At 32.0% G+C, this 16,932-nt stretch overlaps 1 protein-coding gene across 1 annotated transcript in view; it reads left to right on the forward strand.

Moving 5' to 3' along the window:
* Nucleotides 1-494: 494 nt before the first annotated feature.
* The window catches only part of LOC115886483 (bone morphogenetic protein receptor type-1B), a 233,300-nt gene continuing 216,862 nt past the window's right edge, over nucleotides 495-16,932 (forward strand). The window contains exon 1 of the mRNA XM_030905654.1: nucleotides 495-513. Within this exon, the coding sequence (XP_030761514.1) occupies nucleotides 510-513 (4 nt within the window). The 5' untranslated portion in view covers nucleotides 495-509. The remainder of the gene's footprint in view (nucleotides 514-16,932) is intronic.

Here is a 16,932-nt window from a genome sequence, read left to right on the forward strand (position 1 = left end):
ATACCACACGATCGAAAAAAAAAACGGTGTCAATATTTTTTCTCGAATTTTAAACGCTATTTAAAAATCATTTTTATTCAATATAAAAACAGGTTACAAACTCCTTAAGACCAACGTCCATTAAGGCAGTAAGGTCCATTAAAAAAAAATAAAAAACGGTACGGGCCAAGTAATGACGTCTAGGGCTTGACCTCGCTAAAATTAGCATCGATTATCATTTCCCAGCGGTCTTTGACGCCGTTTTTTTTTCGATCGAATGGTATTTCCCAACTGATTTATTATAAAATATTGTTTCGTTCTATTTATTTTTTTATATACAAACCTGAGTCACATGGCACAATTTTAACAAAAAAATATATTTTTGTCTTCTCGTAACTGTCCACGATGCGACGGTAGCTAAGTCTAGACGAATTAATCATGTGAATAAAACACTGTTTTAATAGACTTATCTTTTCAGGTTAGTTGGCAGACTTTCCAAATATTCAGAAATAGCTTATTAAGCGTGGAAAATGGGTAAGTTGTTGAAAGTATGTGGCATATAAATATGAGAAAGACGTGTTTAACACTTTTTTTTGTATTAATAACGCCTTTTAGCAGTTTGTATATGTGTTTACATGAAGAAATATATTTAATCCGTTACTTCGTATCAGGACAAAGCTATTATTTATCTCAGAGTATTTCATTAAACGCATATTTAAACTTAATTTTATCTTATTCATAATATATGGTATGTATGTGGGTAGGTGTGTTAAATTTATATGTCGTTTTAGTATTACTTTATGAGATTTTGTTGTTTAAAAAAAGTCTAGAATATTTTTGTTCGTATATTTATGATTCTAAAGCCGAGAGACTTTCATAATTTACTAAGGAAGTCTATAAATTATAAAATTAACAAAAATAAATAAATCTAAAATTTTCTGGGTGTTCATTACTGGAAAAGCTGAGTGTATTGGTTTTGAAATACAGATCGATATAAATAGATTTAGTATTTGATTCATTAGATAGGTATAGTCCGATTTAGGATAGAGTGCGATTTTTTCATATTGAATATTGCAATGAACTAAGAAATAAACTTGGTAGTCGTGATAAATTCATTCAACTCTCCGTTTTGATTAGCGTTGGACATAATCGGATTATTTCTATCCTCGAGTATTGATTCTCGAGGATTCCAATAATCGGATGATCATCCGAGGAATCCTCGGTCATAAAATTTTCTCCGAGACTACTCCAAGGCCTAATAATATAATATCTCGATCGATACCTGAATATTGCTCAGTACCGTTGGTTGAAACAGTGTTGCTATGTACCTGAATGCCTTGAGTTGAGTTATATTGTAATAAAAATAAATATATATTTTAGACAGGTATTTTAATAATTTTTCATATTTTCGTGTATACATATTTGATATGGGAAATAAAATTTTCATAAGTTGAGCTTAAAATCGTAGAGGAAAGTAGCCTATTATCGGATACTTTTTTATTTTGATCAACAAAAAATCCTTAATATCAGCCAAGCGCACCTACACGTTGGTAAATCTTCACATTGTTATATGTATATTCTTGTATAATTTAAAAGCAGGTCCCTCTAACACTGCATTTTTTTCGAAAATCGTGAAAAAATCACACAAGTGCATAAAATAACGATTTTATTTTAAAACTGGGTTCCCAATATCGGATACTAGGTGTGCCTAATATCGCACATGTCCGATATTAGGAACGCAAAGCGCAAAGGGATACATTAAAGCCCAAAGGTACTTAATCTAAAGTTTTATTATTGAGCAAAATGACACAGAAAATTAGGAAAATAACAAGTTAATAAATATTAAATAATAAGAATAAATAAAAATAATAAGTTAAATAAAACAAATTTCGCAAATAAAGGGTGTCGTAAATCATTCCGGATAGCCAACTGAAATGCTAATCTTCTACTGTCCGATGCTGTTAGACCATAAAACCGTTTCTCCATATCCAAACAATAGGTAACTAATAGATTAACCTAATATCGGGTATCCGATATTAGGAAACTAAAACTGTCCGATATTACGGCACATAACCTCTCTAAACTCATTATTTTTTTAAATAGAGAAAAAAATCATTTGATTTCATCAATTTATGTATAAACAAGAGTCTGAAATCTAATTAATCCGATGGTGTGTAAAAAACAAATAATTAAGCTTACCTTTTGTAAATACACCGTTAATAATTATGGAGCGGTAAAAACTTGACATATTCAAAATTCGTATGTCAGCAAAATGGTCTGGAATATTAAATCGTAGGGATCTGTAATTTTTAGCAAAAATTCTCTGCCTAATTATGCCTAATTCGGGGAATTACTTGTTTTACTTGAAAAGATTTCAGTATAAATCGTAAATCGCCTTGTATTCTCGATTCTTCTCAGCACGGTATTTCACCCACGGTGTTAGTTGCGTGCCGAATAATCCTCGAGGATTGACAAAAATCCTCGAAACTTACCGAGGATTTGAATACCCGGGTGACCGGGTATTTTTCACTCGAGTGATCTCATCACTAGTTTTGATGGAACAGTTACCCACTGTCAGTTTCTAAAGCGAATAAAATCATTGTTTGAACCAACTTTCTTGGTATGTCATCCACTGGGAGTTGGAGAAGTGGAATTTTCTTTTTGAGGGTGTTCCAAGCCCCTGACCTAAAAATTCTCCCAGTACTGTTTCCGTCAATGACCATTCTAATCATTGTCGCATTGGCATAACTACCGACGACAATGTGCAGTGGTGTTAGGTCTAAAATGACCTCCATTGCTGCTGTTGGACATGTTCTCATGGCACCTGTGATACAGATACATGCCCGTCTCTGTACTTTGCACAGGTTTTGCCTTGCTGTACGTTGCTCTAGTTTTGTATACCAAGCAACTGCTCCATATGTAATCATGGGTCTTACTATCATGGTATACATCCAGCGCAAAATTTTAGGGGCGCAGCCCCACCTATTTCCCGCCAGTCTTCTGCATATCATGAGAGCCTAGGGGGATTCCCCCAGCACCTGACCAGGAGCTTCCCCACCAACGACAAGGTCTTGCATCTCCTAGGGGAAGAAGGTAAGATACAACTTCGAATACAGATTCTGTGGAGAAAATGGAGAAAGACCAGAACACCTCATCACTGGGTGCGCCGAAATGACAACCCATAAACTTTGCTACAACTGATAGTGGAGATGGAGAACTAACCTCTCTAAAACCGCCTCAGATATTGACTTTTTTGTTATAAGTCATGAGACTGTATGATAAGTTATAATCCACGACAGAGGGACACAATAGATCTAGAAGGTCGCGATGATTAACTTCCCCCTCCCATACAATCTACAATCTACAACCTGTAACACCTAAGGTTTGAATCTCAAGCGTAGTTTATATAAAATAAATAAGAATTACTACAAAAGTAGTACTGGTAGGCAAATGATATATTTTTAAGATCCTTCCAACCAAAGAAACAGCCGAAGATATAAATCTACTTACCAACGGCGATTTATTATAATGTACGTAACTTTTTATAAAAGAACGCAGAGTCTTTAAGAAAGAATACAAACCACTTTTTCACTGTTTAATTCGATATGTGTGTATATTCTTATATATCCAATTATTCTACAGCGGTTATTATCGAAATCTTAACACAATCAGCCATAAACAACTTCTGAAAAGCATCTCTGTTTCACGCATTGTTCCAATTAGGGCGACGCTGCAAGCCGTACAATGGCTGCTATTCTTCTCCGTATGGCGATATTACGCGGATTGTTTTCATTTTGTTCTCTGTGCATTTCGTACTTATTTGGACGAGCACTTTCAAGGTAAATGCTTTGTCAGCGGAATACGTGTACGCCGATTGTGAGATGCTGACCGTATTCAGGACCGAATCGAGGAAGATTTCATATAATATATTAGGGAGAAACTTACGTATCTGTCTTTTATTTGGGCCCATGTATTATGTTCTTGTGTTATTTTTGGCTGTCCTGTTCCTGCTTGTTCTGTAACGTTGTAGTCCCATCTTTGATTAGTGTCACCTTAGTCTTTTAAAGCCTCTCTGTAAAAATAATTTAAATAATTACTATAAAACTATTTAAAACCAATTTTAAAAACAATTTTGAAAGCATAACTCTAGAGCTTATTCTAAATACAGTAAGAAAATACATGAAACGGACGGAAAATACAAGATACCTTAAAATTTTCATGTATAACTTCAATATACGGGGTGAGTCTTAAATAATTGCAAATATTTTCAGGGCTGGATCTCGATAAAAGAAACATATGTTCTCTTTACCGTTTTTCAAATAAATCTAAAATAACCGATATATTTTACTTAGAAAATTTCCAAAAAAATGATTTTTTGCTAAAATTTTGAAAAGCACTGGATATTTTCTGGATTTTCTTTCTTGTAAATTTAATCTACTACCTATGTTGCCATATTATCAACAAATTATAATTTTTAACTAAAAACAATCATAATTTAAAATAATAATTTTCAATTTTTTTTTTCAAAAAATTCCAAATTTTCTGATTTTTTTTTCGCGAAAAAACCTCATGATCGTGTTTCTGGGGTCGAAATATACTATCCCTAAAATATTTGCTCTTATTCAAGTTTCACCCTGTATAGGGTGGTCAGAACTGTCTTGTGTCTGGGCACGTTTTGGCATGAGAAATTTGATTTTGATGTCAATATGACTCCTATTTGTAGAGGGCGCTACCTGCGTATTTTTTAACTGGTTTGAAGAGTAATAACTTTTCGGTCGTACCTGTATAAAACTACTGAATAAAAAAATATACATTTACGACGTTTTTTACTTAAAAAAGGTTTCTTGGTAAAGGTCGCTACGAGTAATGATTCTTGAGATATTTGGAATCGAAATTATCAATACCTGTTGTTACATGTTGACTAAAAAGTTATTAGACTGAAATCATAAATTTGAAATGTAAAAAAAGGTATTTAAAATATAGTAGACGTTGCACTACACTTAATAGTAATCTACAATGATTAAAAAATCTACAATGAACAAAATTAATTTAAGTATTTTTTTGTAAAAATGTAAACATGTAAAGTTACTTCTAAACATACAGAATGTAGATAACGTAGGAGGTGGTAACATTGCATTCTCTCCAAGCACTATAAAGAAATTTTCGGAAACTGAATAAGCGGCAATCAAAAGTTTTTTAATCTTTTCCGGAAAATTTTTAATTTTTTTTCACAAAAAAACTCATGGGCGTGTTTCTGGAGTCGAACTATACTACAAGTTAAAATACTTGCACTTATTTCTGGGACACCCTGTATATGATTAGGCTATATTCTATGAATATCTATCCGTATCACCTTGTCTAACGTTCTAATCTGACGTATTACTTACTATAAATATACAACAGTCAGGGTTATAATATCAAATTTATATTTGCATTATCATGAAACACCACTTACAAATAAAATATTAACTGTTGATCGTTTGAATAGTATGCAGACACCAACACGACATTACATTTGAATACATAGTATGCAGATGGAAATGTATAGCTCGAACAGAATAATTGAAGCAATCAGAATAATGGAGGCAATAAAGCATTACTTAAACCTTAAGCATCGAATAACGACTATTACTGAGAAATAACGTAGATTTACGTCTATTGGTGGGAATAGATTGCTTGCTAGAGAACATATTGGAGTTTATTTTATATAAAGTTGGCGACTATTGCAAGGGATAATCGTAATGCGTATTTGTCACATCATTACATGCAATGTTTTCTATTTCTCTTTAGTTTTGTGTTGTTTAATTAATTTTAATATAACATCTAATAAACAGTGTGTCGTGGTTATACCATCATCTATGTTATTCAATTTTTGAATTATTTAGAAAATTCTAGAAATATTTCATGTACATGTTCTCTAGATGTCTTCAACTGTTTGTGATATACAGGGCCGTCAATAGTTCGTCGGACATCTGTAGCTCCTAAAGGAATTTTGTTTGGAAATTGCAAACCTAAACTAGGTACTAGGATGTATTTCAGGAAAATATTTTAACTTCTACAGTTACGGCTTAAAAAAGTGGGAGTGGATCGGGATGATTTTTTAAAACGGAACACCCAGTATATTATTGCATTTTTGGCCTCCTTTCTCCTTTATTTTTTCTATTTTTTTGGCCTTCTTCCTCCTTCACTTTACATAATCCTAATATATGAGTAAATATATATCGATAGTTTCAGAGGTATTAATAAATAAATAAAAAATAATTTTTTTTAACCTTTCTTAAAAAATTATTAAAATACAAGAACTGTCCTGACAGTACGAGAGCTAGCAACGTCGGAAAAACAAGTATTTTAAAAGATCGCGCACACTATACCTACACGGACCGGCACGGACCAGACCAGTAAAATCTACCGGTGAAGGTGACCGTGTTATTTAATAGAGTAGAGCACACTAGACCAGTACCAGCACGTACCGCCACAAGCCACGACCGTCAAAACAGGTCGTGTCGGTCAGGGACAAATATGACCGGCAATATTTATGCCTGGTCGTGCTGGTCCGACCTAATGTGCGCACCGGCGAACCAGCACACCTCCACAAACATGCAAATATTGAAGGGTTTGTCAGTATTTCGAGTACGCTAGCTGGCTCAAGTTGCATGATGTAGGTTAGATTTCGTTTATTTTTGTTCGAACCTTTAAATCGTTTTAAATATGAATGAAAAAAAGCTTATTTTACTGGTACAAAAGTATTCAGAGCTGTGCGATACGAGCCAAGCATTTTATATATAGAGACCAAGAAAGAAAAGATGCAATATGGGAGTCGATAGCAAAAAAAAATAATTAAATTTGATTTGTGACATTCGAAAATATTGGAAAAACTTTTCTTCGAATCTTTTTAATTCAGGAAACAAATAATGAAATTCGCCATATTGCTTTCTCTTTTGATTTATAGGGTGAACCCAAAATCTTCTTTTTTTCTTAGCTTCCTTCTCTTCCTCCTCTTCTTCACACAACATGGCTAAAATAATAATTTCTTCGTCTGAACTACTCATTTTCAATACTTCTATGTTGCACGCTCTAGTAGTTGAGCCTTGACAACTGTACTTTTTTCGAAACTCTCGCTTATGTTGCTGGTCTGTGGCGGTAAAGGGTGCGACGTCATGCAGGATGCAGGTTTGTGCTGTGCTGGTCCGTACTGGTCCGTGTAGGTATAGTGTGCGCGATCTTTAAGACGTCTGGCTCTTTGATATATCTTTTACTATGCTCTCTAAAACAGCATGCGGCCCGTCTGGCTGCCGGTAAACGTTGCGTTCTCTACTGCGCATTGAAAGAAGATCCTATATTTTTATTAGTCCTTTAAATTCTAGTATTGAATATTAATCGAACATGTCTCCATAGCGCAGTGCGTAGAGTTTCCGACCACGAACCGATGATTTAGAGTTCGAATCCAGGTCAGGGCAAAGACTTTTTTATTCCATTTTCGTTTATATTGTAATAGTAAAGTATTAAATATTAGTTTTTTTTTAATTACCAGAATTATTTAATACTTTACAAACGTTGCTAGCTCTTAGACTATGAAATCAAAACTGTATTAGGTATTTGCATTAGATTAGATAGTCTGTACTTAGTTTGCTTTAAATATCGTAATGTTAAATCATACAGGGTGTTCAAAATTCTACGCCAAACTTAAAAAATATAAAATATTTTTTTTTTCGTTTTTTTAATGGGACACCCTGTTAACTAATTATGTATTTTTTCTTGCATCACTTTTATTTACTATTTGTCAAAAATAATTAGGATACATCAATTTGACTTAGATGTTTCAGTATCGTATCTGGTATTTTTGTTATTAAATAGTTATTATAACACCTATTTTTATTATTTTACTGTTATATTTTTACCTTTTAAATTAAATTAGAAGGACATTCATTTCTGAATATTTTTATTCAAAGTACAGAACAACAGTCTCTAGTGTTATAATCATTTGAATTTTGTTAATTATTGTATATCAGAAAAATTGTTCATTTAACAGAAATGTTCAAAATACTAATTCTTTCTATAGGTTGCAATAATGTAATAATATAATGTAATGACCAATTCTATTACTGTACTAATGTAATAATCAAAATTTATGACAAGTTCATTATTGTAAACTTCTGGGAATAGAGACACTAAGTTATAAAACTACATGGTTTTTTTAACAGATGTCAATTTACTTTTTGAGATATTTTAAACTTTGATTAGATAATATTATATTTGAAATTTCCAATTACCACTTAAAGACAGTAACTTAATGAAGGAACACTAAAATGTCTTTAAATATCAATATAATAAAATATTTTACTATTTGCAATTATCAGTTCTTTCATTATATTTCCTACATTGGTTAAACCTAATTTGTGGTCTGTTTTTCATTAATGTTGGCAAATATTTCAGTAAATTATTTTTTTTAAATATTTGACAAAAGACATGATTTTTATTTAAGATACTTGAATTATTTTTTCTTTGGGTAGTTAAGGAAATAAAAAGCCCGTATTTTTGTTTATTAAAGATTATTCAGTTTTGTTATTATTTATTATTAAAATAATTACGTTTAACAATCAATGTTCTAAAACTTTGCGATCCAAGGAAACTTTTTTTCAATAAGAGACATTACGAATCTAATTATTTTTTGTCTATTAGTTTATTATACGACTCGTGAGCATTTTTCATCATTAAAAATATAATTTATTTAATTGTTATAATTACCTATTATATCATAATGTTATGTAGTAATATTTGTTTATTTGTCAAATTACAATTAATAAACCACATTCGTAATTAATACATTTTTTTTAATCAATTTAAGTGTTTTGCGGTTTATTTATTACCCGATATTACATACGATTACCCTGTTTACGCGTTATCATAATAATAAATTTTAATTTTTGATTTATTGTTACAATATTTTTGCACTTTTGTGCTTTATTCAACATTAACTGTATTTTCACAAAATATGTGTTTTTGTATACAAAATTTACTACTCAATGTGACATTTGTATCTTTTTTCATTCTATACAAATATTGAACAAAAATATAATTCAATAATATGAAGCTTTTACTATACAAGGTGGTCCGAACTGTATTCCGGAAATTTCGGCAGCATATTCTGTACATAAAAATAAGTAAAAAAGTTCGTAGTAAAAAATACTTTAACAATTTACTTTTCGTCCGTACCTGTTACGAGTTATTACCTTCAAAACAGTTAAAACACGTATAGATGGCGCCCTCTACAAATAGGAAGCATATTGACATCAAAATCAAATATCTCATGTCAAAAAACTCCCAGATACCAATTTTCATCCAAATATTGACGTTACTTCTGAAATAATTTGGAAAAAATCAAAATAAAAATAAAACTTCTACACCCTGCATCTCAGAAACTAAGCATTTTAGGACATACCTCTACAAGAAGGAGTCATACTGACATCAAAATTAAATTTATCATGTCAAAAATCACCCAGACATCATTTTTCAACCAAATATTGACGTTACTTCAAAAATTATTTGGATTATTTACCCTCTATCTCAGAAACTAAACATTTTAGGACATACATTTATACGAACTCTTATTTATTTTTATCTACAGAATATAATATACTGCGGAAGTTTCTGGAATTCAGTTCGGACCACCCTGTATATTGTTTTTTTAACATACACTAACAATACTAACATAGCATACTACCCGATTTGAGCGTCAGAAGTTTTCTAAGGATAGAACCTTCTCTATTTCCATTTTAAGATTTCTCAAATAATTAATTAGAAGTATTTATATTTTTGACCACTTTTTCAACATTTGACAACGTCATTGGCGTAGTTTCAGGATCTTTCTAAAGACAAAAAGAAAAAGTATGTTAAATAAATAAATATCTCCACGTTTCTTTGAATGTGGTAGACATTGATTCAGTATTGAAAAGTTAAAAATGTAAAAAACAATATTATCTGTAGTCCGTCCCTGATCAGCAACAATACAACGCAAGAAATCCAGGTGGTCGGTCACACGCGACAAAAATGCGCAAAGTTACAGCCTTCCATAAATAGTCGGCATATATTTTCCAGTTTCCCTTGCGCGATTCTGGAATTTATTGGACGCTGATAAAAGGACCGTGTGAATGTTCCTTAGATGGCGCTGGTGCGCTATCTGTTTTAGTACAATGAAAGATACTGGTTTTTGTTTGTATGTGTACAAGAACGAAACGAAAACTAACCAACTTATTGGTTATTGTGTCATTTTTTTTGACGTGATGTTGATTTTAATAGTTATTTATGTTTCAAGGGAATTATAATATTTACTATTACAATAAGTTTACCTACTTGAAAAAAAATAGGGTGCTGAATATATATAAATATTTATTTATCTATAATCGGTTATAATCTGAATACAGATTACATAGATAAATGCAACAAGTTTAGATTGGAAAGCCCGTAAAAATTTTGGGTCGCGAAATTATTTTGGGTCGCGACCGTTATACGCGATCTGGCGCTGCTATAGCGGTCGCTAAGAACAACGGCAAACAAAAACAGAAATAATTTTCTCTTGTCAAAGTCAGAATCTTCAAAAATCATAATAATCTTTCAAAATCTAAACCGCTCTCATTAAAGAAATTCCGAAAAGTGTTTATAGCGTCCATTTACAAAGTAATAATTGCTATCTTGTGAGTTTAATTCAAGTTTTATTTACTCCAACCGGTGATAATTGTGAAAAAGTGGCATTAAAAACTTAAAAAGCTGTGCTGTGAACTGTGAACTGCAAAAACCATCGTGGATCGTGGCATAACGTCGGTTTCCAATGTTTCAGGTATTTCATACATGCGTCCTTATATAAAATAAAGTATCTTGTATGCAACACACTGTCTTTTATTTATAAAATTAAACGAAAATAATAATAAATTTGAATAAACAATATTTGGCGATATAATTCCGGAAAAAGCCGAACCGCTCCGAAATTTTCTAAAGTTTTGGGTCGCGACCGTTGCAAAAATAGCGCCAAATAGTGTTTACATTGTCCTTATGGGCACTTTCCAATCTAAACTTGTTTCATTTATCTATGACAGATTATAACTTAGCATGACAGTCAATGTCAAAAAAATCCTGGTTTAAGTAAATAGTAGTCAGAGCTAGTAAGTTCTAATCGACCAAGCGACAATATACATATACAAATATGTGTCAAATGAAACTGACAAATAAGGCTAGATTAACCTAAAATAAGATGGAGAGTATGAAATAAAATATAAAAATATCATACGATACAATTACTTTGGATTCTACTACAGTATTTTATAGACATAATATACATAATGAATTTGAACACTCTATATTAAATTTAATTCAATCATGAATTTTATGAATCATTTCCGGTAGTCTCAAATTTTAAAGTAGTTCTGAAACTTTTACAAAAATAAAATATAAAAATTAATTAGCTTTACTAATATAGTTGAGTCTGTCTTGTACACAAAAGCAGTTATCTTTTTGTACATATAATATTTGATAGAAAATATAGTAAATGGAAATATGTACATACATAACACAGGGAAGTCAATGTTGAGAATAATTTTGTGGAGAGAATTTATCATTGTTTTTACTCTAATCGACGTTAAGCCAGATACTAAATTAAATTTCCCACGCGTATTGTGTTTATATTGGTAATCATGTATGAACGAAAGTATGCAAAATATATAGGTACATAAAGATTATATTGATTTATTGCTATATTTGTATTATTTGGAATACTTTCAGGGTCGAAAACAAAAACAACAGATTTTTTTAATGGCAATTTACTAAACCACCGTATAAACAACCGTGACGAAACCTTTTTACCTGTTCTTCATTTTTTTAACAAGAAGTAGACTACACTTTAATATTATAAGTAGATATAAATTGGTGGAAAATCGTCAATATTTATCTCCACATAAGATTAACATTAACTATAGTCTCAAACTCAAGAATAGAATACTGCCAGATTGTCTGATAGCACACCCGGTTAGTCTAGGGTTGCCAACCGTCCTCTATTCCAGAGGACAGTCCTCTTTTTGAAATCACTGTCCTCTTTTCTCACACGCATTGAATATTTTGTTGAAAATGGTTTGTTTTATTTTAAACAAGTTTTGAGTATAAAATTTTTAAGAAAGTATGAAAGACCATCAGTCGCATACCATTGACATAACATTTTGGTAAATACTAGACATTTAGGCGAGGTTTCAAAAGATATTGTGCTTCTTTTTTACCCTCTCGTCAGTGGCGTAACAACAGACTCACGGGCCTGGGTGCAAAAATTTTACCGGGCCCCCTATTACACCTACATATTTCAATACTTATATACTAATCTTAGATTAGAAATAACATTATCAAATTAATTTTTATATAGTATTATTTATTACTGCAACACAGAATATGTAACCCAAAACATATAAAATATCAAATAAATAAAAAAAAAATAAAAACAAAACAAAAAACAACAACAAAACTAACTCAATTAAAATAAACAATGTAAATAGGAACATGAACATGTTAAAATTCTTTTTTCCTTGCTTTAGCATGGGCGAAAGTTGACACAATATTACCAATGTCTATTGTACGGGCAACTTCATTTTCTATTGAAATAATTGGCAAAGCTGATAACCGCTTTTCGCCCATAGTATTTCTTAGATAATTTTTGACAAGCTTTAATTTGGAAAAAAGATCTTTCAGCCGAGGCCACAGAAACAGGTTAAGGTGAGAAAAATATGACACGCTGTTAAAATCTCGCTGAAACTAGAAGACGATGAAAGGTTTTTAACTAAAATAAATTTAGTAAGTTTAAAAATGCAATTGATTTCATATAAATTATTTCGGAAACATTGCCTGAAGGAGTAATTGAGAAGAAATCGTATAGGCAATATCATCGGGATATTTAAGGTATAGAACCTGGCCCATTTCATAAATATCCTCATTAGAAACAGAAGGATTCTGCTTGATTCGCGATAGCATGTGATAGATATTAGAGATGAGCAGAAAATCGCAAACTGCGATTTAATCGCAGCGATTGTAAATTCGCAATCGCAACCTGTGATTCCTTTCCATAGCAAACTGCGACTTGCGATTGAAACATATATCTGCCGATTTTGGATTTTTAGGCAACCAATATTACACCAGTTGCGATTTGCAATCGCAGTGGGCACGCGAACGAAAATCACAGCATCGATTTTCGTTCGCACCGGCATTGCATCGACACGGCACTGAGAAGCCGAACGATGAGCTGCGAACGAAAATCGCAATATTGCGATTCTCGTACGCCCCGGCCGGCGGCGGCGCGTTTTCAACACGGCAGTGGACGGGCGAACGAGGAGCTGAACGAAAATCGCAGCTCATCCCAGCATTGCGATTGCGATTTTCGTTGGCACCGGCGCGGCATCGGGAGTGGCACGCCAACGAAGAGCGGCGATTGCGATTTTTCGTTCGCAGCTCCCAACACATCGGCCTAGACTAGATCGCAAAATCACATTCGCAATCAGGGCCCCGTAATTTTTATGAAGCGTTGGAAAATAGGCTTATATATGTTTATATACCGCATAATATATATAATTTATTAGTTTTAAATTTTAATAATAGTTTTAGATTTATAATATAATTATGGATTGAGAAGGTTAAAAAATTCTTGTTTTCGGTTATGACTACAGTTGCTCCCAGGTAATGATTCAGTTAAAATGATTCATAAGGACCGTTTTGGATTCAAATTATAAAAAATTATCTATTTTTATCCTTTATTTACTAGAAGATATAGAGCCCGGAAAAGAAACAGCCCTTTTTATTTATTATATTTTGTTATATATTATATTATTATAAACATTTTTATAACAATCCATAATATAATATAATTTTCTGAATATACTAACAGTTGTGGATCGGCTGCTATGTTAGTTTAAATACATCCTTTACAATCAGTTTTTTCATTTTAGAGAAATTTTAAATATAATAAAATGTGATATTGTCCTTTTATTTATCTAAAAGTTCGAAAGTTTGCACTTGCACTGGACCTGGACTGGTATCAAAGCCGTCGGCGTCGGCTTCTTTTGAGTTACATATAAAGAAAATGTTTTTAAAAGAAAACAAGATAAAATAAACAGTTTTTTTTTCTAGTTATCTGAATTATGGTTGGCGGCAACCTTTTTTATAATAAATTTTTCGTTAGTATACCTACTGTCTAAAAGCACATTCGAATATTTTGAACATTTTATGTATTTTTAATTTCCCTTTTAAATTTATTCGGTCTGTTCTAATCAAAAATGTTTAAAAAAAGGAAACTAAGTTATTTGTGGATTTTTTTTGGTAGGTAATTGATGAAAATTTTAAGTGCAATATGTGTGCAGCAAAAATATCATAAAAAACACGCACTACAAATTTTAAAAGGCACATGGCATCGAAACACCCAACAGTTTCTTTGTAAGTTTTTATTAAAAAAAAATTATTCCGCTATTTATTCTGTTTTTTATTAGAAATTTTGGGATTGAGCTTCCCAGATTACAGCGTACCAATTTAAAAATATCAAAATCCCAATCGCAGGTTACAGTCGCAGCGATTTATATATCACAATCGCAGTTTCAACTGCGATTGGAAAATCGCAGTTTTGCTCATCTCTAATAGATATGGAAATGCAGTCCGGGCCCCGCGAGGGCTCGGGCCTGTGTGCTTCGCACACACGGCGCATCGGTAGTTACGCCACTGCCTCTCGTCCTCTATTTTTTATTTTGAAAGTTGGCAACCCTAGGTTAGTCCAGTAGTAAATATCACTACTTGCTACTCGAAATTATTTGTTACTTTTTATATTTGTTACTTTAAAATCATATTTATATCAAATGTACCCAACTAATATCTACAAAGACACAGAAGACCAAATATTTATTAAATAATACCGTATGATCGAAAATAAAATGGCGTCAAAGACGGCTGGGGCATGACAGTTAATGATAATTTTGGCGAGGTTAATCTCTAAACGTCATTTACTAAGATAAAATTTGTCAAAGATTTGATATTAATTATAGAAAGATTAAAAAAGGATAGAACATTTCCAGACACACAAATCTATTTCCAAAAAATTATCTAGAGCTTGGTCTCGCAAAAATTTTAATCGATTGTCATTCCCCAGCCGCTTTTGACGCCGTTTTTTTTTCGATCGTATGCTATCTGTATCTATAGCAATGCTATCTATAGTATGCTATCTGTATCTATAGCAATGTTGCGAGTACATTTCTTGGAAAAATCGGAATATTTCGCCACTGAAAGAGAAATGAACAAAAATAAAACTCTAGGTAATAATTGTTTTATTTTATGCAATGGTGGTCTTTCAGAACATCAAAAAACTAAACTTTATTTAGTATTTAGAAATGTTAATCTTATGTGGCCTGGGTATAAGTGCTATATTAATGATCAATCGTATCATTTAGAAGCACACAGCTATAATAACCATAGAACTTTAATCCAGTCATCTTACGGTAAATTAAAACAGAAGATATAACACGGATTAAACTTGGACATCAATACAGCCGCCCTAACTATGCCGCTAATGTCTCTGTGTATGTCTGAAGATGCGTTTTAATTTTTCACCTTCAGACCATCAACGAGCATAGACGTAAAACAGCCATTCCGACATAAATGGAGATGAGGCACTAATATCTTTTACTTTGGCCATTTGTGGCTATCGAAGGACTCGTGTTGTGGTAATATGTAAACGGAATTGTTTAATTTATCATTTAAACTACTAGATTTTTGTCTTATTCTGTTGCTTAATTTAACAGCTTATTTTACTACATATTTCAGAGAAAATTTGAAGTATTTCTAGAACAGTACAGTGATTATGTTAATTAAAATGAGATATTTTAAAACTCCAGAAATGATGTCCTGAGAATAAATTAGATTTAGTAAGATATAAACTATCTTGGGTGATAATGTTCTGTTATTTTCTTTAAATACAGGAGTTCCTCGATTTACTCGACATTATTATACACGATTTTGTTTATATGCGTTTGGATTTTTGACACCAACGACTTATTTGACGCAAAAGTATGTTCTCGCTAAACCGGGTGCGTCTCAAAAGGGGCTCACCCCTATAACTTATATATTTTCTCAGATAAAAAATCGTGATTTGGTATGTTAGTGTATGACGTAAATTAGGATTGATTGACATATTCAATTGTTTTCGGTCACTTCCTGTTTCACCGGAAATGACTACAACTTTTGATTATGGCATGCTCGGTATTTTTTTACTTTATTCGATAGAAAATGACACTCTGAATATAATGACATATCACATTGACATCATATATCAATTTTTGACATATTCCCTTTAAAAAATATCGTATTTTAAATATCAATCTAGAGTGCCATAGCTGTTTTAAAAACATCAATTTTTAATCAAGGAGCCTTGGAAAAATAGATTTTTTGTGTCCTGGCCGGTTAAAAGATGCTCAATTCGTATTTTTAATCATTTTTTTTCAAATGGAACGAGGGTGGCTCATTAGCATATTTGGAAAAATCATTTTTTAGGAATAATTTTGTACCACACACTTGGTATTTCGAGTCAAATTGTCGTTATGAACCGCATGTTACAATTTCAAATACGTAATTAAATTTAATATGCGAAAATGTCAAAATTTGATATATGGTATGTATATTCACTATTCAGAGTGTCATTTTCTCTCGAATAAAGTAAAATAAATACCGAGGGTGCCGTTTAAAAATCAAAAATTGTAGCCATTTCCGGTGAAATAGGAAGTGACCGAAAATAATTGAATACGTCAATCAATCCTCTTTTATATCTTACTAGCGTGTACCCGCGATTTCGTTCGCGTCGAATTAATCACTAGTAATGGCGATAATAAAGCAAAGCAAGAATTTCCATTAGCATACAAACTGGATAAAATTTTCTCACATTTATGTCTGCAT

Source organism: Sitophilus oryzae, unplaced genomic scaffold (genome assembly GCF_002938485.1).
Source record: "Sitophilus oryzae breed Bouriz unplaced genomic scaffold, Soryzae_2.0 scaffold_490_pilon_pilon, whole genome shotgun sequence".
Lineage (NCBI taxonomy): Eukaryota > Metazoa > Arthropoda > Insecta > Coleoptera > Curculionidae > Sitophilus > Sitophilus oryzae.